The 22,563-nt window shown below is 43.8% G+C and overlaps 1 protein-coding gene across 2 annotated transcripts in view; it reads right to left on the bottom strand.

Annotated features, from left to right (window-relative positions):
- The window catches only part of VWA3B (von Willebrand factor A domain containing 3B), a 236,408-nt gene that overhangs the window by 201,131 nt on the left and 12,714 nt on the right, over positions 1-22,563 (bottom strand). For both annotated transcript variants that reach the window (XM_032351983.1, XM_032351982.1), the window contains exons 3-7: positions 17,942-18,036; positions 15,418-15,668; positions 13,744-13,903; positions 6,893-7,062; positions 2,819-2,934 (exon numbers count right to left, since the gene is read on the bottom strand). In XM_032351983.1, the coding sequence (XP_032207874.1) occupies positions 2,819-2,934; positions 6,893-7,062; positions 13,744-13,903; positions 15,418-15,668; positions 17,942-18,036 (792 nt within the window). The remainder of the gene's footprint in view (positions 1-2,818; positions 2,935-6,892; positions 7,063-13,743; positions 13,904-15,417; positions 15,669-17,941; positions 18,037-22,563) is intronic.

Raw genomic sequence — 22,563 nt, 5'->3', positions numbered from 1 at the left:
GTCCTAGTCAGACACAAAGAAATCAGCGAAGTTTGCTTAGTCTTATTAGTTTCCCTGACTCTCTGAGAATGCCCAGAAACAGGGACATGGAAGATGATTTTTCCGGCCTCTATTTTAGACTCTGAAGAAAGAACAACTATTTTGGCAGCACCAACTGAAGCCCTACCAGCCAGGGCAGATGAAGCTTGTCATTGCAGTCAAGCATAGGCTGCCATGTTTAGAGGACTAGGAAGCTCAAGTTCACAGATTCCTTAAGAGCCAGCCACCAACACAAGGAAACCCTGCTACCTGCCCATCCAATTCACACCTTAATTTCCCATCAAAGAGGTGGCTGGGGACACCTGCCAGGAGAATGTTGGGGATGGTGAAACCCAACCCAGGCAAGAATAGTGGAAGCACTGGGTGTGGTGCAAAAACAATGAATACTGTTACGCTGAAAATAAATTTTAAAAATTAAAAGAAAAAAAGAACAGTGGAAGGACTGCCTGGCCCAAGAGAGGAATCTTTTCTTTAAAAAAAAAAAAAGTGCTGAGAGCTCAGGGAACTTCAAATGCCTCTGTTTTATTTTCCTTATGGATGAGATGAATATTTCATGATACACAAAGACCATGAAGAGAATCCATACTCATTAACTGAGAGGGAATTCAAGCTGCAGGGGGCTGGGTGGCTCAGAAGAGCTCCAGAAGGCAGCATCACTCTGGTCCCACAGTAATTAGGCTCTGTTGGTACCCCTTCTCCTCTCCAGCAGTTACTCAAGCCCAGAACAAAGAGAAAAAGAGGCAAGGACACCTACATGGAGAGATTATTTAACTGGACTATAGCTTTTCTGCATGGAGATAGTGCATAGGGTAATGGGAAGTCATACTCTGAAAGCCAGTTATCTGGAGTCCAGAAAGTTGGTAATAGCAGGAAAAGCAGGAAATTTCTTCCAGTTGCCAGGTCAGTTTTCTGAGCAGTGTCCCTCTAACTCTTCACTTGACAGTCTCTCCTTTCCATGCAACAAGAGGCACAAAGAACTCCTGAGCAGGTGTTCTTAAGGGGGGTGTCCTCCCTCCCCAGCCTGGAGAGGGGCCCAAGCAAACTCATACTGGCAAACGCTGACCCCAAGGGTGGGACATGAGGAACAGGAACTGAGCAGGACGGACTGATCATCTGGTCTGAGGCCTTGGGTCGGGTTGGAAACCACACGTTTTCCAAACCAGACTAGTCTGTCAAGGATTTCTGGGCAGTTTTTGAGTGGGAGAAAAGCAACGCTGGCATTTCTGGGACACCGTGATGGATAGAGGAGATAAGATTGTGTATTTAGGATTTGGGTTCTCTCCTCAACTTCAGAACGTGGGATCACTGAAATGCCACTAGAACAGCAGGCCACGCTTTGAGCACTTCGGACTAAGAAAATGTTTTAATCTATAATTTAAATCTGTATAAGTCACAGGGTTGGGAAGATGGTAGTGCTGAAAATGTAAGCTAAGCAAGCCAGATAGGCTTCCCTTTATAACTAAGTTGCCAAGGAACACATAAGCCAAAACTGAACCCCTTTACAGAAATTGGCATGCCTTGGGGAACCCGTGACTCCTCACACTCTTTACCCTTACTGAAACATTGCCTACTAGGCTTAATCTTGTGAATTACTTTCCCTAGGCATGGCATACATCCTGAATTAATATTGTTGTTGTTGTTAGAATAGCATTAACCTTGCTTAACAATGGACAGTTTTTCAAATTCTCTGGAGAGATAGCCTCTTCGCCATCAGAACAAAGGCGTAAATTACCTAAAGCAGTGCCCCCCATGAGCTCTTGCAGAACCTCTCCCCAGCTTGCTGCAGGGCACTGAGAGTCCCCAAAAGTTGTGTCAGGGACAGGCTTTGTGATTCAACCCCCTGCCTTGGTCTCCACCTGGCCCCCTAGCCCTGTAATGCAACCGCCTCCTCCTAGAGCCCCACGCCCTTCTCCTGGGAGCTCTGTAGCACCATCAGGTGAACAGAGGGACCTGTCAAGCAGATCTTTCCTGCAGCTTCCTCGCTGCTCCCAAAGAGTAGTTCTGGCCTTACACTGAAGCTAGAGATTTCAGTCAAAAACTTAAAATGAGTAGGAGAGTGGAGGTGGAGATGGGCTCTCTCAGACTTCCAGCTGGGTCCCCCCACAACATCTCACACTCTGGACACGAGCTTCCTTCTCTGCTTTTCTCATCAGGGTCTGCTCAGTGTCTTTGGCACTCTGCCGTTTCATCAGCCCCAAAGAAACTCCCACCTCTTGGTTTTCTGAGTAACCTTCTAGCACTGGTTTTTCTGAACCCACTTCTCACTGGTTTGGTGACTTCATTCTCTATGCTGTTAAATTCTCTGATCACAGTCTCTGCATAAAAGGGTAGGTTCACTCTACATCCACAGAGGTTCCCGTGGGGCCCTGGCCCTCGCAAGAGGCAGGTCAATCCCGCACATGAGCCTAGAAGCCCCACTGTCACTGATGGACAGGGCAGCAGAAAACCCACAAGCTGTGTTGGCATGCTTGCTACAGCATCAGCTAACCCGGCATCAGAGCGGCCCTGCCTGCCCAGTGACTAAGTCCAGCATTGACACATCGGGACCACATCCTCAGAAGCTTCTCAAGTTTCCACACACATAACTTAGGCCACTTCCCTGGGTGGTAATAAACTTCTGCCTGGTTGCAAGGCTGACAAATTCACTAGTAATATCAGGAACTTCCCCTGGACCAGACAAATAATGAAAAAGATACCATCAGTCCCTATCTAGTGCTTTCATTTCTAAAGATACAGAAAACCACACTGGGTAGTTGTGTGTTTTTTGAATCCCAGATACCTGGAGGGCGCTTTCCTTTCAGTTTCCTTAAATTCCAAGTAATTACACTGTCACCATCCTTTACGGCAAATTCAGGAAAGTCCACACACTCGGTTCTCTCTGCAAATGCATGGAATCTGAAACAGGAAGAGATTCGCAACTTTAGGCTAGTAGTGCTATTTGTGCATGTCCACTCATTCTCCCAGACCTGTGACCTTACTCTGCTGTGGCGCCAAGCATCTTAGATGTTTCATGGCTTTTCCCTGTACCTGCAGTTCTCCCAAAATAAAAGACAGGGAGGCAAAAGAAAAGAGAACTGTGAATGTTGTTGGGATTTTAACAGATGACTCTTCTCTTAGAGGGAATTAACCCAACCAAATGGTATGTATTGACCCTAGAAAAACGATACCCTCTGCTTTATATTTATCCTTCTGTTCCCAGGGTTCAATCATGTCAACACAGTGTTGACAAGCCAACAGTCTGAGGCCCCAACAGTGCCCGTGGCCCTGCGGGTTCAGTGTTGAAAGCTGGCGACAACAGGCACCACTGGCTTGTCTGCCAAATGCTGATGGGCTTCAACTTTAATTCGGCAAATAAGCACTTCCCCAGAAGCTAGGCAAAAGCACTAAAGAAAGAATTCTTGAGTGGAACTTTTAGCACCTGACTCCTCAAAATGTGGTCTGAGGAGTTGCAGCAGCACCTGAGAGCTGGTTAGGGATGCCCATTCTGAGGCCCTACCTGGAGGTGCTGAGTCAGAATAAGCACTTTAACAAGATCCCAGGGGGATTCAAGAAGCACTGGTCTGGTCTACAAAATGACGGGCTAAGCACACCCTTGACACCAATTACCTGGGATCCAAAAAGTCAGTGATAGCAGGAAATTTCTTTCTGATTAACAGGAGCTCTCTGGGTAACGTTCCTTCCTCTAGTCCCTCAAGAGTTCCACCTCTGCCTCTTCTTCAGCAGGAAGAGAATCCTGAAGCAGGGGCTTGGGATGGACAGTTGGATGCACAGATGGTGGGAGAGGTGTGGGGGCTTTACCTGGATCATGGAAATCCTCAGTCCTATCTGTTTCTAGAGGGTTTCAGGTGCAACTAAAACAATGACAATGGCACTCAACAAGCTAGCCTTGTCCCAACAGCCCTTCATGAGGCCAACGGACCATTAACCTGGCCATCCCTGCCTCCTACGGTGCTTCCACTGGAGCGGACATGGCCAACTTCCCCTGTCCCTTGACTTCCTTACAAAGCAGGCTGAGGTTTGTGCTGCCAGGTCCCATACCCTGGGTACTAAGACCTTTGATGCCCAGGACTTTCTACTCTCTGATCTGTTCTCCAGATTAGAAAACAGGGTAACTCACTTATGCAGACACCAAAACATGCTTTGCAGGTCAGTGGCTCTATTCAGACATGGACTCGGGCACAGGGGAACCAGGAATCCAGCCTCCCTGCAAGCTGAGACACTCAGGGCATGCCCTTTGGAGTTCCCTAATGACTGCTCTTCAGCTGAGGTTCAACAGCCAAGGGTGTGTGGTGGCCAACCCAGAGACTTGGGGATCTGGCAGGCACGGAGTAGGCAGGAACACCACTGGCTGGGGGCTGGGCTCACTTGGGAGGGCAAGAGCAGGAACAGAAAAGCATGTCTATATGTCATCCTCTTTTGCAAAACTCATACTCAATAGTACATGGCCTAAAAGTCAGGAGCTGAACTGCAGGTCTTCCCATGTTAAATTACACCCTAACCTATCACCTGCCCAGAGAAAATGCCCCATGTGAATTAAGCAGAGGACCAACAAGACAGGTGGGCCTGCCAGTAGCCTTTTACTCTCTCTAGTAGCAAAAGTAGGACAGTGAGCCCTCCTGTATTTGAGGGGATTTAGGAACCCAGAATCAAAGCCAAACATCTAATGTTCAAAGATTTCAAAGTGTTTTAATGGTAACCAGAGCAGTGGTCTTCAGAATCATCAGGGGTCCTGTTAAGAATGAATATTCTTGGCCTTCTCCTAGAGCTCAAAAATTAGGATCTCTAGGGCTATGGCCAAGGTATCTGCATTTTTTTTAAAGATTTTATTTATTTATTTGACAGAGAGAGATCACAAGTAGGCAGAGAGACAAGCAGAGAGAGAGAGAGAGGATGAAGCAGGCCCCATGCCGAGCAGAGAGCCTGATGTGGGACTTGATCCCAGGACCCTGAGATCATGACCTGAGCTGAAGGTTTAAGCCACCGAGCCACCCAGATGCCCCAGGTATCTGCATTTTAATCAAACTCCCTGCGGGGTTTTTCTGCAAAGTGAATGATTAAATGCCTAGTCCCAGGATCCCCTCTATTATGTAGAATCACCTGTAAGGTGAAGCCCTCCACTCTGAATTTTTTTTTTAAGATTATTTATTTATTTATTTGACAGGCAGAGATCACAAGTAGGCAGAGAGGCAGAGAGAGAGGAGGAAGCAGGCTCCCTGCAGAGCAGAGAGCCTGATGCAGGGCTCGATCCCAGGACCCTGGGTTCATGACCCGAGCCGAAGGCAGAGGCTCAACCCACCGAGCCACCCAGGCGCCCCTCCACTCTGAATTATTAACAAGCTCCCCAGGCAAAGGTGATGAGCAAATTTGGGAACACGTGCTCGAGGGCAGGAGTTGTACCCACTTCAGACAGACAGGCTGAGACAAAGACTCGATCATTCTCCTTATAAATGCTTAAGTACCTGATCTCTCTCCACAAGGGACCTAAGCCTATCCACACAGACAAGGTGGTGGGTATGTTTTAAAATGTATATTCAGCTGTTATTCAGCTACAATGAGGGCACCAGATCAGTATAACTGCCACTGAAAATAGAGGTTGCTACTCACAGTTCCTGCTATAGACTAGTATTGTGGTCTCCAACCCCCAAATACATATGTTGAAGACTTAACCCCCAATGTAATCATATTTGATGGTATTTGGAGATAGAGCCTCTAGGAGGCAATTAAGGTTAAACGGGGTTATAAGGCTAGGGCCCTGATCCAATGAATTAAGTATCTTTTTTTTTTCTTTAAGATTTATTTTAGAGAAAGAGCATTCACACAAGCAGGGATGGTCAAGAGAGGGCAGGAGAGACACTTAAACAGTCAAGCAGAGTCCCCATGGAGTTGAGGACCCTGAGATCACAGTTGAGGAGTCTCAGGACCCTGAAATCATGATCTGAGCAGAAATCAGAAGTCAGATGCTTAACCAACTGAGCCAGTCACCCAGGCGCCCCAAGATTAGTATGTTTTTAAGAAGATATACCAAAGAACTTACAGGTGTTTTTGTGCTCTCTCTCTCTCGCTCTCTCTCTCTCTCCCTTCATCATCCTTCTTTCCCTTCCTTCCAAGTGAGGATAAAGTTAGAAGGCAGCCTGGAAGAGCTCTCGCCAGAAACTGAATCGGCCACCACCTTGATCTTGAACTTCCCAGCCTCCAGAGGTGTGAAAAATATATTTCTGTTGTTTAATCCATCCAGTCTGTGTTACCTGTTACGGTGACCCAAACTGACTACTAATATAGCTCTCAAGAGGCAGGGGAACACACCACAGCACAGTACGCCATGCCACACAGGGAGCACCAGGGCTGGTCAGGAGGCATGAGGGAATAAGGGGAAAACACAGGCAAGAGTCTTTATTGTAGTTCCTGCAGAATGGAATGGGTGAGGTTTAGGATGGGTAGCTGAATAATTTCAATGGGTTCTGGATTGTAGGAGCTGCGCCAAGATGTCCAGTACCCGGCCCTGGCATGAACGGTGCAGGGAAATAGAGGTCCTGAGCATGAGTGACTGCTGGCACCAAGGTGCTCTGGATCAGTTAGCTTGCGCAGGAACGGTGCACTTCTGGGTGAGCCATCTAAACTCCCTCCCTTGGAGGGAGCAATCTCTCCAGGGTCAGCAAGGACCCCTGAAGTCAGACCACCAGAATTACAGAAAATAACAAGGCAAGATTAACACTGGGTAGAGAAGAAAAGGCCTGGAGACTAAAGACCACTGGACGGAGGAGAGCACAGGAACAGAATGGTTAGGAGTATCGCTGCTGATCGTGCGCAAGCAGGCAGTTCGCCACTGTCACTCAAGAGCACAATTTCCGCCTACCTGCTGTGGGTCTTGGCACTCAGATCCTTTAAGAAAGCAATAGTGCCTTCTCCTCTGGCATTGAAAGACACTGGGCAGACAGGACATGGGATCTCCAAAGCCCCCTGAAGAAGGAGCTCCTTGGTTTGCTCAGGAACATCTCCCACCACAAAGTAGTAAATGGATTCAATCTGCAAGATAAGAGAAGCAACAGTTTATCTCCCTGAAGTGCCCTAGACTTGTACCAGACTCACTGGCAGTACACTTTCTACAAAACTGCCTTTGCTCCTGGGGGGGGCGGACAGCAGGAGTAGCAGCACAGATCCATGTTTGGTGACGATATTCGGGGGCCAAAGTCAGGAACTGAGATATTCAAGGCCTGGTGTCAAGGTCTGTTGGCAGTGGTCACAGTCTTGGGTCTTACTTGGGAAGGACAGGATAGGCTAGTGTGGGAAAGAGCTTCCATTAAGTCCATGGATACATGAGACAGGTCAGGAGTGGCTGTTTTCAACACAAAGCAAGTGTGGGCACAGTTACTGTGGGCAGGAAGCTTACAAATAATTTCCCATTGTGGTGCCAGAATTCTACAATACAAATTCATCTCTCCTCAGTCTGAGGCAGAACAGGGGGAAGGAGGGCTTATTTCCACTTGGCTCACTCTCTGCTCTCATGTCACGGGGAAGCACACGTGGGGAAGATAAGCCTGTCCTGACTTTATGCAGCAGGTCAGGGACCAAGTCCGCACACTGGGCCTTGAGTCTCGCCACCACACCAGGCCATGAGGGGGACAGGAGAATGAACAAACCCATGTCAAGAGCCCCACCACACACACACCCCAACCTTCAATGAGGGGTATGGGAGATGCACATCTCACCCAGGTAGGAGACAATCCCATAATGCTCCCTGCTTCAGTTAGAGACACGTTAAAATCCACCCAAGGGGACCCCATGACCAGAGTCCCACCCCAACCTCAACCACGCTGCCCTCCTCTTCCGGAGGATTCTGCCTTCCACAGTACTTGACTTCCTTGCTACTAACGAGTTCTGTGAACTTGGGGAAAAGGAAAGAAGTTCAGTTTCCTCACTTATAAAAAAGGAGGTAATATAGTGCACCTCGTGACTGAGTTTAAACAAGACAACTTGCACTTATGCATGCATAGTTCTCAGAAAGTTAAAAACCCAGAGAGAGCCAGAACACATGCCATCTACATCCACACCTTAAAATACCATGACTGTTTCAACAGAAAACTGGGGAAAAATCCCCACAAAATGCACTGGGTTTGAAGGGATAAATAGATGTCATGGACTCATGAGCCTTTCTCTGCTCTAATCACAAACCCCTGCTAATGAAGGTACACAGGTACCTCAATTCAACCTCAAACCTGGGACTTAAACCCACCTGATGCAGAGAGAAGAGGACTTATGGTCAGCTCCCCGGCTGGCTGGGCCCCCCTGTCTGCAGCAGCTGGGGCTGACTGTGCCCACCCCACCCCCATGACTCTTTCTCTCAGGCCTTTCAAACCTGATCCCTGATTTTAAAAAGGACCTAATGGGAAGTAAAGACAGAGCAATGTTGTATATCTCCTGCAGCCAGTTGCCAAGAAGCAGAAAAAATATTGAAAGAAGGAAGAAATGTTGATCTCTGTATCCCTTGTTAGGGAACTAATATTCTCTCAGCAAATGCATTCTCTTTCCCTTCTCCCCCCTCACCCACATTACTTTGTGTGAGAGGGGTTCAATGGGCTCCCCTTTGCTGCACTGTTATTAGTGTTCCAGCTGGGTTGGGCCCAAACTTAGCATGGGGATGGGTTCAATCTCACATAAGGATCTAAAGTCACATGTGGCCCAAGAAAGGAGAATAGGCACAGGGAGTATTTTGTAAGATCTGTTAGCTCAATAGGGAGGTGAGTGAGGACAAACATCTCCAGGTGGTCCATCTGCGACTTCTGACACTATGCACCTCTGTTGCACGTCATGCCAACTCAGCTTCTCTGCGCTGGCAATGACCCAAGAGTCTGAGATCCTTGTACAGAGATGTTTTCCCCTTGAGAATGCATCAAGCTAAAAACTGCTGTAGCCAGCAGAGTCAGGATTTCCTTTCCTTTGCTCAGGTTCCAGGGTAATTCACTATTCATTAAGTTCATTTCTCAGCTGCTTTATTGCCTATGTTTTCCGTTATCTGTGCTACAGACTTCCTGGGACATGCTCTAAGTGAGACCACCTATCCCATCCCCAGTCCCCTCTGGCACACTGTCTCCCTGCCTCTTCTTTCCACTCACAGAATGACACTAACAAAACAGGAGAGGAAGGTAAATATGCCACCTAGCCCCATCTTCCACCAAGTGGCAAAATGCCTTTTAAAATGACATGGCTTTGGGGTCATCTGCTCTTTGGGATGATAAACCAACGTGAATTATTTTTTTCAACACTCACAAGAGTCCTGTGGAAAAGGATTTCTTGTTATCATACCCAGTTTACAGATGAAGAAACAGAGGACTAGACAGGTGAATTGACCTGGTCTTTCAGCTAGGAAATCCAGCTGCCTGACCCTGTGAGCTTCTGCCTTTGCTTTCAACCATGTCATTCTGTCGGCTCATCATGGCAAGGCTGGTCACCTCTTAGAAACCGAGGTGAGTGGTGCCAGGGTGGCTCAATCCATTAAGCGTCTGCCTTTGGCTCAGGTCATGATCCCAGAGTCCTGGAATCAAGTCCCACACGGGGCTCCTTAATGGGAGAGCCCCTATGGGGAGTCTACTTCTCCCTCTGCTTTCCCCTTGGCTTGAGTTCTCTCATGCACTCTCTCTCTCTCTCAAATAAATAAAATCTTAAAAAAGAAAAAGAAAGGAAAGGAAAGAAATGGATGTGAATCCCAAAACTGTACAAGCAAGATCATGGGATAGGAAGGTGGCCAGAGACAGGCACTCTTTTCACTTTCTTGGCTGTCACACCATCCAAGGCTCCTAGTCCCTGGTATCAACGTCACTGACTAAAACCTGGGTGAAGTGGTATGGTTTCAGGGGAACTGTCCTCAAAGGAATCCTCTCCCCTGACCCAGTACCTCTGAGCAACTCGGGGCAAGGGCCAGTCTTGAGGATCGATCAGCAGCAGCAGCCGGACCAGGAGCAGCTTTCTCACTGATCAGCATTTTTCCCTAAATGCTAATTTGTACTGAATTTGTTAACACAAGATCTAGAAAATACTTGGGGTTCATTCAGCTACTGTACTGGGAGTCAAAAACTCTTGACACTTTACATAAAGGCGGGTAGAGCGTTTGTTTCCACTTGAAATGCCTTATTCTGTCTGGGCCATTTGCTCTGCAGCTGCCCCCGGCAGCCTGCACTCAGCCCAGCCAAAGGGGCCATGACATCTTCTCAGACACAGGTTTGGGGGAAAAGAAGAACCAGACTGGGAACGGCTGCTTCCGCCCTGACTGTCCTCTGTTGTGGCCTGTGAGAAGTCTCGGGCTGTCAAAACCTCCACTCTGCAAGAATCAAAGTCAAATGAAAGTAAGTCACCCAGAACGGCAGTGAGAGGCCTTGCAAAATTCTGTCTTGTTCTTCATACAACTTTGACTGTTTGAACAGTTTTGACCAACTCCAGACCTTGGATCTGACTTCCAGATCTTTCCTGTACCCTTTCCTTATTCAGCCCATTTTGATTTCTGATCCCCCTACCCCATGGTGGTAACTGCCCTTCTGATATTAATCCAACTCAGTTCTCCAATTCCTCCTAACACTCTCGACCACCAACAACTTTCTGGCCTGCCAGGTTTCGGGGTTCCTGTCTCCAACCACTATCCCCACGGAAGTCATACAAGGCTTAGCAAATTCACCTGCCTGGTTCCATGCAGACTACCGCCTTTCAATTAAAAAAACCCAAATCTGTACCATAGCAAGGGGAATGGGAATTTCTCGAACCCATATCTAGCCCCAATTTCAACAATATCAACAGTACTTCTTTCCCACTCCTTCAATCTTCAACAAACATTTACTGAGCCCTTGCCAGGCACCGCCATTTCTAGGGACACAAAGGTGAAAAGATCTGATGCCTGGCGGAACCACAGCCATGCTTGTGACTGGTACGGTCAGCCCTTCAGTTTACTGTCCAGTGGTGAAGGTTCCTTATGGAATCATAGGGGTCTGGCTCTAATTCACCCTTTTACTCCTCCAGTGAAGAAGATACTTTTTTAAAGTAAACAAATGTATCCCTATCAGCCGGACAGAAGAGAGGCAAGAACTACACAGGTACCCTTTGGGCAGGTAGCCTTCTGCTGAAAGCAGAAGGCAAGCCCCCTCAGTTAGCCTTCTTAGGCAGCTAGGAATCAGGCTTTGAATAACCAGCCTTCTCTTTCCAAACAAGCCCTCCCATCCTGGATCAGCAGGCCTTTCCAGGGCCTCCTGGCACAACACCCCTCCTCATTAAGGCCAGGGAAGTTACCAACATCCCAAAAATGCACACTGGGACAGAAAATAGTGCAGAGCAGAAAGCCTGGGCTAGACAGCATACCCTGGACTCTGAGGACAAGGCCAGCCCTTTTAAAAACATCAGAAATTGCCTCAGTACCCCACATGCTGCCCTTCCCATGAGCCAGACCCTTTTCAACAGGAGCCAACAGAATACCTCATCCATCAATAGTGCTCTCCACGTGCTACCATCAGAGCTGAGATTCAGGTAAACCCCACCTTGCCTGGCTTCCTCTAGATTCAAAGGCTCACCCTCAGTCATCCCTGCATGTTTGGTCTTCTGGCCCGACTATGGGAACAAAGCCCAGTTCTGAAAGAGGCCAAGAGCCTCTGAGGATCCTCCTTTACCCTCACCAAATGCCATCAGTCAGCCCTCACTCTTCATGTGAATCAGATACAAAAGCCCAACTTCCATGTTAATCTTTGAACACAAAACAACAGCCCCTCTCTTCGTTCTTCTCAGGATTCACTCTTGGGAGATGCTAATCCAAAGCAGGTTATCATCAGTGGCAAAAGTCTGGGTATCTAGATTTACTGTTCAAAAGTTTCTTAAGCCTTGTATCTTTTCTGGTTATAGAAAAAACCAGCTACATGAATCAATCTGAAACTCAGTGGGGTGGATATGAGGCACAGAGCAGAGGGGCAACCCATTAGGGGAACCCATTCCTCTGCCTACCCCCTGCACTTCACAAAACATGGGGCATAGCACTTTTATATAGGAGGTAGTTGCAGTTACTAGAAGGTTCCCATAGACCACATCCAGATAAAGCTCTAGGAGGAAGAATTCAGTGGTCTGAGTATGTTTTATATTTGCCATACTCCAGAGTCTCTTCTTAGGACTTTTAAGTAGCATTTGATAATCAGTGCCTATTAATCTCTTTCTGGGTTCTTCCTCTTCTGTAGGACTTGCTGGGCTGGGGATGAATCCAAGAAAGGAGAAGCACAAACCAAAGGAAAGTAAATAGAAAAATCAAAGGTCATTGGGAAATCTTCAAGTCATGACAGGTCACCAGAGTCAGCTATGACCAAGGTAGTTAGGTGAACAAAGAAACAGAACACCCGTGTGTGTGTGTGTGTGTGTGTGTGTGTGTGTACGTACATGCTGGCATGCGCACGTGCGCACACACACTCACCCAAGAGCCTGTGTAATGTTCCATTTCTTGAATGCTTATTATAGTGTCCAGACAATTGAAATTTTACAGATGTTAAAACAAACTTGAAAGGCCAAAGAACAAAGTAGCTTCTATTTGGTTCTTTAATGGAAACCATTTGTTCCTTTGGCTTTGAAAGGATAAACAATGCATTTCCAATTTTAAACCATCCTCCTCAGTATCAATAAACAGGCCGGTGACCTGTAAGGGCTACCCTTTCAAGGTACCAGCACATGGCCTGCTTGCCCAAGAAAAGACTTAATGTAGCAGAGTAAAGCTCGAAAACTACAGAATCACAGGAGTCCAGAGCAGAAGAAGTAATTAAGTATTCACTCATATCAATCCATAAGTAGTAGTTAAGTATCCGTATCCCAAAGGAAAGCAGATCTTTCTCTACCTGGGAAGCCAAGGCTGCCCAAAGGACCCCACCTACCCAGAGCCCTTCCCCACAAGCCTGCCACTCCCTTCAAGTCATATCCTTAGAATCACTCACAAAAACACACACCCTTGTGGCTAACAGGACATAAACCACCACCATTTCAGCACTTCTTCCAGGTAAAGCTTTATGTCCAAAAGGGCCCATCAAAAAGGCACATGTGAGTGCATTAATATTCAAAAACAGATGATGCCTCTATATGGATATACTTCACCTTGGAAAGCACATAACAGATCCATTTGTGAAGAGGAGGAACTGGGAGAGATTCAGAACGTAGATGTGGGGAATCCCTATTTCCTCGACCTCAGGATTCCACAAAGAATCTCCCAACCTCTCTGCCCCATAAGAGATGCATTGATTTAGCTAACTGTCAGGAGAACAAGGACAGAACAAAAATATGAGAGACATAACACAACTGTGTTGAAATCCCTGTCCTGCCTCACTGTTCAGTGGCTGTGAGCTCAGTGGCTCTGTGGGCACTGCCTAAATGGGGGTCGACTCTGTGCCTTAATCACCCAGAGGGAGCCCCGCCAAGCTCAGGGGGCAGGGTTAGGGGGTCTCATTTTGGTTGCTCCAGCTCTGCCATCACCAAAGCTGCCATTTTGATCTCCACCTGGGGCCTATCACCAATTTCTCAATTGGTTCCAAATTCAGAGGTGAGGAGGACTGAGACTTTCGGGGCTCTTTGATGCCAGTGATGTGGTCTCCGTGGGATGCTGCTGAAAGGCACCCAGGTCAGCTGAAAGGCAGTATGGGGGTACTGGGTGTGGAGAGAGAAAGTGGAAGCCACCGATGTGACCAGGATCACAGGGTGCACACTTACCGTTTGGTCGTTCCCAGCTTCCAGCAGAGTGTCGAGGCAGCTAGCCTGGCTCACGGCCAGCTCAAAAGGCACTTTCTCAACCCAACTGATGGCAGCAGCTATGGACTGCTCTGTCACAGGAACAGCATTTTCCTGCCATTTCACAGGCTGCTGGGAAACCCTGAAAGGAATCACACAGGATGTCACAGGGGCAGTGGGCAACCTAGCTGTCAGCCCTCAGTCTCAGAGGTGCGAGCAGCAAGCCACTTACCATCACCAGAGCTGAATGAAAGAAAACATAGTTCCTGGCCCTCTGAAAGTTACCAATACATCTGGCAAGCATTTAAGAGTGGTCTCCAAAGCATCCTTACCTTCCATGAGCTGTACTGACTGGGAAAGACAATGCGTACAGGAAAATTAAACAATCTCAAAAGCGTAAACATTAACAGCCACCAATAAAATTACTGAGGGAATGATTTTCATGAACAGGCAGGTTTATATACAACTATCTTCCATTAAGAGTAAATTTATAAGGATTCACAGCATTAAGATTTGTAAATCAGCACCAATTTTATTACTCTAAAATTTTATTTCTGGTTCTATTAAGACACTGTTTTCATCATTCTGAATTCCCATCAGTTACCCCTTCCAGATCAAAAATAGTATTGAGTTCAGCAAAACTTTAGTTTTTAAATCCTGGGAATGTTTGATCAAACCATGTATTTGGGACTTAGAAAGCTGTGATGGAATCCCCCCAAGAAAGAAGAGTCATTTGAATCTATTTATCTCTGTGTTTGTAGTTGAACAAATTATATAAGTAACATATGCATACATAATTTTAAGAATTATATGGATCATGGACTATTGAACCAGCCCGAGCTGTCCCTCATAAACCGCCCTGCGACAGAGGCTGCCTCACACCTATGTCACCTCTATGTGGCCCCTCTGGGTAGAAATCTGGCTGAGTGGCCTAAATGCTACAGCATAGATTTCCAAGAAAGCTAACGCGTTGAAGACTTAAGACTTGATTCCTTCAGTAATAGATCTGCAACAGAAATAGAAATCTGGGCTAGAACACAATTAGGCAACATCCCCAAAGATGTCATCTGTTTAGCTGAAAATATTTTCTTCAAAAGAAAAACTCAAGTAGGCAGATGTCCCCTTCATCCAGATTTTTCCTGTCAGGAAGGTACAGCCACTGTTCCATGTGAGAAGTTGGCCTTAGAGCCTAAATTCTCTTGAATCCAAGAATCCATAGTAACTGACTGTGAAGACTCTGAAATATGGAAATTCTATAAAGCTGGCCACCTGCTGCTCTATTAAGGGGGTCAATTTATAGGGGAGTCACAAGAAAAACAGAGATATCTGTGACAAGGCTGAATTCATTATTCAGGCTAAAATCTAAAAAGACCACAGAGATTTCTGTGGTCTTAAGTATACATCCAGTGTAATTCCTATTCTCATATTTTTATCTTGCCATGCACTGAAGAAAAGTATGTTTCTAAATCTCTTCCAATTTGAAAACTAAGCAAAGCAGATACAAGTTTTCACTGTGGATCCTCTGCTGGAATTATATATTCTAGGAAATGACAAGATAATACCTCCTCCCTCCCCAAAGATATGTTACTTCGCTTCAAATATATGAAAACTCCTTACGAAGTTTCACTGACATATCCCCTTCCAGTGGGAACTCACCGTATGATATTAAACTTGGCTATGTGAGCCACCTGCTCCTGGAGGACCATTGTTAAAGCATCTTGGCACAAATTAAGCTCCTCCTCCAGCATGCCGCCCAAATCCAGCACTATGGTAATGCACTGTTCCAAGATGACGCCAAAAATCTGCCGGCTTCTGCTGGTGAGCCAGTCCATCCGCTGCTTGTAACTCTCCACAGCTTGTGTTAAATGTTCCACAAACTGATAGATCAGTTCTGATTTAGCTGTCAACTTAATGAAAATCAAAGCAGAAAAAAAGAAAAGAAAAAAGAAACAGAACAAAAACACACCAACATACGTCATCTGAACTATCATGCAGCCAGGAACAACAGGGCCCACTGATTCATGGCCTCTGCCATCAAGAACTGAGCATGTTGTAGATGATCCTCTAAACCCCACATAATCCATGAGGAACTGTTCCAATCTTTCAACTAAGAAACCCTTTGGATGATTCCCCACAGAAGAAATGATGATGATGTGATCTATTCAAAATAGAGTAATCTTAAAGAAAAAAAAAAGGTGTTTCTAAATAACATTTTATCTTTATAATTATAGAATTATCTTCACCAGCAAATGTCCAGGGAACATTTTAAGGAATTAGGTAGAAGAAAAGAACTTCCAAGGAATTAGGCAGAAGAAAAGAGAGATCAGCAAAGGCAGATGGGGGAAAAAATAAAGTCTCACTAAAGTTTTCTTAAGGACAACATGCCAAAAATATTTCTGAAAATGCTTCTAGACATGCCAGCACATCTGCCTGGCTTCCTCTAAGGGATGCCACCCCCATGACTCACCCTCCTGCTCCCAACCTGTGCCCTGTATCCTCTTGTCTCTCAGGCCAAGCTCCCCCAACCTGGATCACTTAGGCCAAGCTCCCCCAACCTGGATCACTTCAGCACTCACAGCTGCTACCAATACCACCAGAGGCTGTCACTGAAAGGTGACAGAGGCTTGCAGGCAGTTTCTCATACACAAACAAACCATCAGTCACACAGATCTAGCACAACTGTGCAGGGAGTAGGGAGGCAGGAGATATAGAAAAGGAGTAAGAAAAAAAATGTGCCCTCTTCTGTGAAGAATCGAAGTTTGGAAGATCTGGTACTTATCTCTTACTTTAACAACCCTCAGAATAACCCCCTAAATACCTGAACTGTTAAGGAAAATGTGTTTTCTGAACACACCACATAACTCCACATTTTCATGTCTTGGTTCGGGCCATTCCCTCCGCCTTAAACTGCTTTCCTTCTCTATCCCCTGCCTCTCTTCAGCTTATTCCTCAAGCTCAGGCACCCCCTCCTGTTGCTTGGCATGGCTGCTAAAGGCAAAATTCCTAAATCTCTTGCTGGTATCCACAGCACTTATTAAACTTTTTACAACAGTACAGAAACAAGTGTGGGACCATGTCACAGGAGCTGTGGAGGTGGTCAGATGGCAAAGATGGGTGTTTTCAATAGTTCTGTACTGATTTCCATGTAGTTCAGGTAAAAAATATATACAGCACACCAAACTCAAGATTCTATGGATATTATTGCTTAGAACCGGGCTAAGTTCAAAAAGTAATTCAAACTTTTTTTTTTTTTAAGATTTGAATTTTTAAGTCATTTCTACACCCAACGTAGGGCTTGAACTTAGAATCCTAAGATGACGAATCACATGTTCTACCAACTGACCCAAACAGGTACCCCTGAACTTTTTAAACATTAAGAAATAACAGAGGCACCTCGGTGGCTCAGTCATTAAATGTCGGCCTTCAGCTCAGGTCATGATCCCAAGGTCTTGGAATTGAGCCCGGCATCAGGCTCCCAGCTCAGTGGGAAGCCTGCTTCTCCCTCTCCCACTACCCCTGCTTGTGTTCCCTCTCTTGCTGTGTGTCTCTCTGTCAAATAAATAAATAAAATCTTAAAAAAAAAAGAAAAAGAAGAAGAAGAATTAGTAACAGTCCAGGAGGTACACAGACATGCACTGACATGAAGAAATATCCATAAAGTGACGTGATGGGACAAGTGTCTCTGTGAGCTCCCTGTGGTGGGCCAGGGTGTGCACAAGGCCAGACACGTTACAGGGGTACATAAGTCACATGCTGCATTGCTGGAATGCAGGACTCCAGGAATAGGTGCCTTTTGCTCTGTTCACAACTACCTGCAAAAGTGGCCCTCTATTCCCAGTGCATTTGTCAGGTCAGCAGCTGCCCTTGCCTGTCTGCTAATCTCAGTCATACTACTCTTTCTTCTTTATTTTCAAGGCAAAACAAAGTACTTATATGCAAAGGTTTTTACTTTCTGGTCAACAGCTTCATGCACTCATCTAAGAGGTCAAGTGCTTCCCTTCCCAGGTCCTAAGCTGTAACTTTCAGCACTCTCATGCTGTCACAAGAAAGCCTCCAGCCCTGCTAAGTAAGGCCTTGCTCCACTGCATCAATAGGAAGCAGTGTGTGCCTCCTCACATAGGCCACTCCCAGACCTAGAAGCATGTCATAAGGCCTGTCCATCAAGAGAACTGTGACTTACATTGTATACTCTGCCATCTTCGGGTCTGTAGAACTGTGGAAACAGGCCATCAGCATATCGGGAAGCCACAGGTCTCCCCAGAGAAGTCACATAATCTGCATTTTTATAAAGAAAAGTAGTCAAAAAAAAAAAAAAAACCTAAGAACGACTCAGAAAAAAAAAAGAAAAAGTAGTCAAAACGATGCATCATCAACATTCCTTATTTTTATTTCAAAATTTTCTTCTCTGATACCATTTGAATTATATCTCCAGTGACAGCAAAAATCCATGATACTTGGTATTCTGTCCTAAATAATGAGGTGTTTCTAGGTGTTATGATATAAGTTAACTATTTTTGACATACATAATCCTTTAATGCATGAATGCATGGGGAGGAAAAACAAGGTTTGTTTCTTGGTCTCCTGGTTCTTTTGTCCACGATGATTAAGGCAAAGGTCAAAAAGGCAATACACAGTCTAAGCCTTAACAAATTAATAATTACATTAAATGTAAATGGCCTGAGTACAAGACTAAAATGATAGTGATTGGCTTTCTCTGACTTATTTCACTTAACATTATACTCTCTAGTTCCATCATTGCAAATGGCAAGATTTCATTCTTTTTTATGGCTGAATGTCATGTGATTTCACTCATATGAAGAATTTAAAAAACAAACGAGTGAAAAAAAATGGGGGGAAGAAAAGACTCTTAACCATAGAGAACAAACTGGTGATTATCAGAGGGTAGGTGGGTAGGGGGATGGGTGAAATAGGTGATGGGGATTAAGGAGTGAACTTGTCATGATGAACACCAGGTGATGTAAGGAATTGTCAAATCACTATATTATACACCTAACACTAATAAAACTCTGTACTGCAATTAAAATAAAAACTCAATAAATAAATTTAGAAAGAGAGAAAAAACTAGTGATTTGCAAAGAGGATTTAAAATAATGACCCATGGCACCTGGGTGGCTCAGGTGGTTGAGCAACTGCCTTTGGCTCAGATCATGATCCTAGAGTCCCAGGATCGAGTCCCACAACAGGCTCCCTGCCCAGCAGGGAGTCTGCTTCTCCCTCTCACCCTCCTCCCTCTCATGCTCTCTCTCTCTCAAATAAATAAATATAATCTTTAAAAATAAATAAATAAATAATGACCCAACAATAGGGTATCTTCAAGAAACTTGCCTCAAACATTAAGACATATATAAGCTAAAAGCATAAGAATGAAAAAGATGTAATTTAAGTATGAAATAAAATGAAAGCAGATTGACTATATTAATATCAGAAAAGTAAACTAAAGAGCAAAGAATATTACTAGGGACAGAGCAGAACATTATATAAATTCAAGTGTCGACCCACCAGGAAGACACAGCAATCCTAAAAGTGTATCATCAAACAAAAGACTGCAAATATCTTAAGCAAAAACTGATGGGACTGAAAGGAAAAAAGACAAGCTCACAATTATAATTGGAGATTTCAATACGGCTCTCTCAACAGCTGACAGAATGGCTAGACAAAAAATCAGCAAGGATACTCAATACCATCAACAAACAAGATTTAATTGACATTTATAGAAAAATATACACAACAACAGAAGAATATGCATTCTTTTACAAGCACAGAATATATACCAAGACCAATCATATCCATGGCTATTAAAAAAAATTTTTTTTAACTAAAACCAAACAGAGTATGTTCTCTCCACAACAGAAACAAACTACAAATCAGTAACAAAAAGATAACAAGAAAATGTCTAAATTCTTGGAAACTAAATAACATGCTTCTGAAAAAATCCATGGGTCAAAGAGAAAGTACCACAGAAATTTAAAAAAATACTTTAAACTGAAAGAAAAAGATAATACAGCCTATAAAAAATGTGAAGAACACTTCCAGGAGGGAAATTTCTAGCACTAAATGCTTATATAAGAAGAAATGAAAAGTCTCAAATCATTAATCTAAGTTCCCATATAAAAAAAGTAAAAAAATAGCAAAACAAATCCAAAGCTGAAGGAAATATATGATAAACACCAAAGCAGAAATCAGGAAAATTAAACACAGAAAAGCAATAAAGAAAATCAATTAAATAAAAAGTTGGTATGTTAATAAGATTAATAAAATTGACAAAAGAAAAGGAGAGAAGACATGAGTTATTGGTATCAGGAATGAAACAGGAAAAAAAAAAAAAGACCTCTCAGACATCAGAAGAATAATGGAATACTATAATGAACTCCACACACATATAGTAGACAATTTAGATGAAATGAACAAATCCCACAAAAAAACACAAACTACCACAACTTTCTTAATATGAAATGCAGCATACCTAATAAGGAAATGAATTTATAATTAAAAACTTCTCAAACAGAAATCCCCAGGCATAGAGAAGTTCTCTGGAGAACTCTACTAAACATATAAGAAATAATTAAAATTCTACATAGCATTTTCCAGAAAACAGAAGACAAGGGAACATTTCCCAACTTGTTCTATGAAGCCAATATTACCCTGATACCAAAACCAGATTAAGGCAGTACTAAAATAAGAGAAGACTAATATCCTTCATGATTACATATGTAAAAATGATTAGCTATATTGGCTCAATATCCAAAAACCAATCAGTATAATCAATCAAATTAAAAGGCTAGGGAAGAAAAAAATCACATGATACTTTCAATTGACACAGAAAGATTCAATACCAATTCATGGTAAAAATTCTCAGTACATTAGGAATATGAGAGACCTTCCTCAACTTGATTTTTTTAATTCTATAAAAAACTTACAGCTAGGGGCACCTGGGTGGCTCAGTGGGTTAAGCCACTGCCTTCGGCTCAGGTCATGATCTGGTGTCCGGGGATCGAGTCCCGCATCGGGCTCTCTGCTCGGCAGGGAGCCTGCTTCCTCCTTTCTCTCTCTCTGCCTGCCTCTCTGCCTACTTGTGATCTCTCTCTGTCAAATAAATAAATAAAATCTTTAAAAAAAAAAAAAACTTACAGCTAATATTATACTTAGTGGTAAGAGACAGAAACTTTCCCCAAAGATCTGATATGGGGTAAAGATGTCTACTCTCACTACAGCTGTTCAACATAGTACTGAAAGTTCTAGCTAGCACTTGTAATTGAAAATTACAATAGCTGATAAATCAGAGATGTAAATAGATGGAAAATATTCAATATTTATGGATGGAAGGCTCAACATAGTAAATATGTCAATTCTACTTAAATTGATATACAGGTTTAATGCAATTTCAATCAAAATCCCAGCAATATTTTTGTAGACACAGTCATGGTTATTCTAAAATTTATACGAAAAGGTGAAGAAATTATACCTAAAACAATTTTTTAAAAATATGTATTTTATTTATTTATTTATTTATTTGACAGAGAGAGATCACAAGTAGGCAGAGGCAGGCAGAGAGAGAGAGGAGGAGGAAGCAGGCTCCCTGTGGAGCAGAGACCCCCCCCAGTGCGGACTTGATCCCAAGGCCCTGATATCATGACCTGAGCCGAAGGCAGAGGCCTAACCCACTGAGCCACTCAGGAGCCCCATACCTAAAACAATTTTGAAAAAGATTGAAGTAGAGTAATCAGTCTGCCTATTTCAAGACATTACACAGTTACAGTAATCTAGACTATATGGTATTAGTAGAAACAGACACACAGAGAAATAAAACAAAATAGAGAACCCAGAAATAGCCCCATACAACTACAACCACCTAATTTTTAACAAAGATGCAAAAGCAATTCAAAACAACAAGGACAGTCTTTGATTTTATGATTTCATTTTTTTATTTTCATACAGCTGACATACAACGTTACATTTATTTCAGGTACACAACATAGTGACTCAACTTCATGAAACAATATATGCTCCCTGTAAGTGTAGCTATGTCACTATACAATGCTACTTCAATATCATTGGCTATATTCCCTTTGCTATGCTTTTTATTCCTCTGACTTATTCATTCCATAACTGGAATCCTATGTCCTCCACTCCACCCCAACTCTGGGAACCAACATAGGTCCCCTGCATAGCTCTGACTCTGCTTTTCGTTTGCTTTCTCATTTGTTTTTTAGATTCCACATGAATAAAATCGCATAGTATTTATCCTTCTCAGTCTGATTTATCTTACTTATCATAATACCCTCTAAGTCTATCCTTATTGCTGCAAATGGTAAGATCTCATCCTTTTTATGGAGCCATAATAGTCCATTGTTATGTATATACCACATCTTCCTTATCCATTAGTCTAACTATGGATATTTAGTTTGCTTCTATATCTTGGCTATTATAAATAATGTTGTAATAAACTTAGGCATGAAAATCTTTTCAAATTGGTGTTTTCCTTTTCTTTGAGTAAATACCCCATAGTGGAATTACCTGATCATATGGTATTTCTGTTTTAATTTTTTGAGGAACCTCTACACTGTTTTTCACAGTGGCTGCACCAGTTTACATTCCCACCACCAGTGTACAAGGATTCCTTTTTCTGTACATCTTCACCAATACTTGCTATTTCTTGTGTTTTTTATTTTTAGCCATCCTGACAAGTATGAGGTGATTTTAAGGGCCTGGTTGGCCAGAGGGAGTCATTTTGTGTTTATGTAGTGAACTTAGATGACCCCGCCCCTCCCAGAGGAACTTACT

This window comes from Mustela erminea, chromosome 7 (assembly GCF_009829155.1).
Source record: "Mustela erminea isolate mMusErm1 chromosome 7, mMusErm1.Pri, whole genome shotgun sequence".
Taxonomy (NCBI): Eukaryota; Metazoa; Chordata; class Mammalia; order Carnivora; family Mustelidae; genus Mustela; species Mustela erminea.
This window is presented reverse-complemented; position numbering and strand designations above follow the sequence as displayed.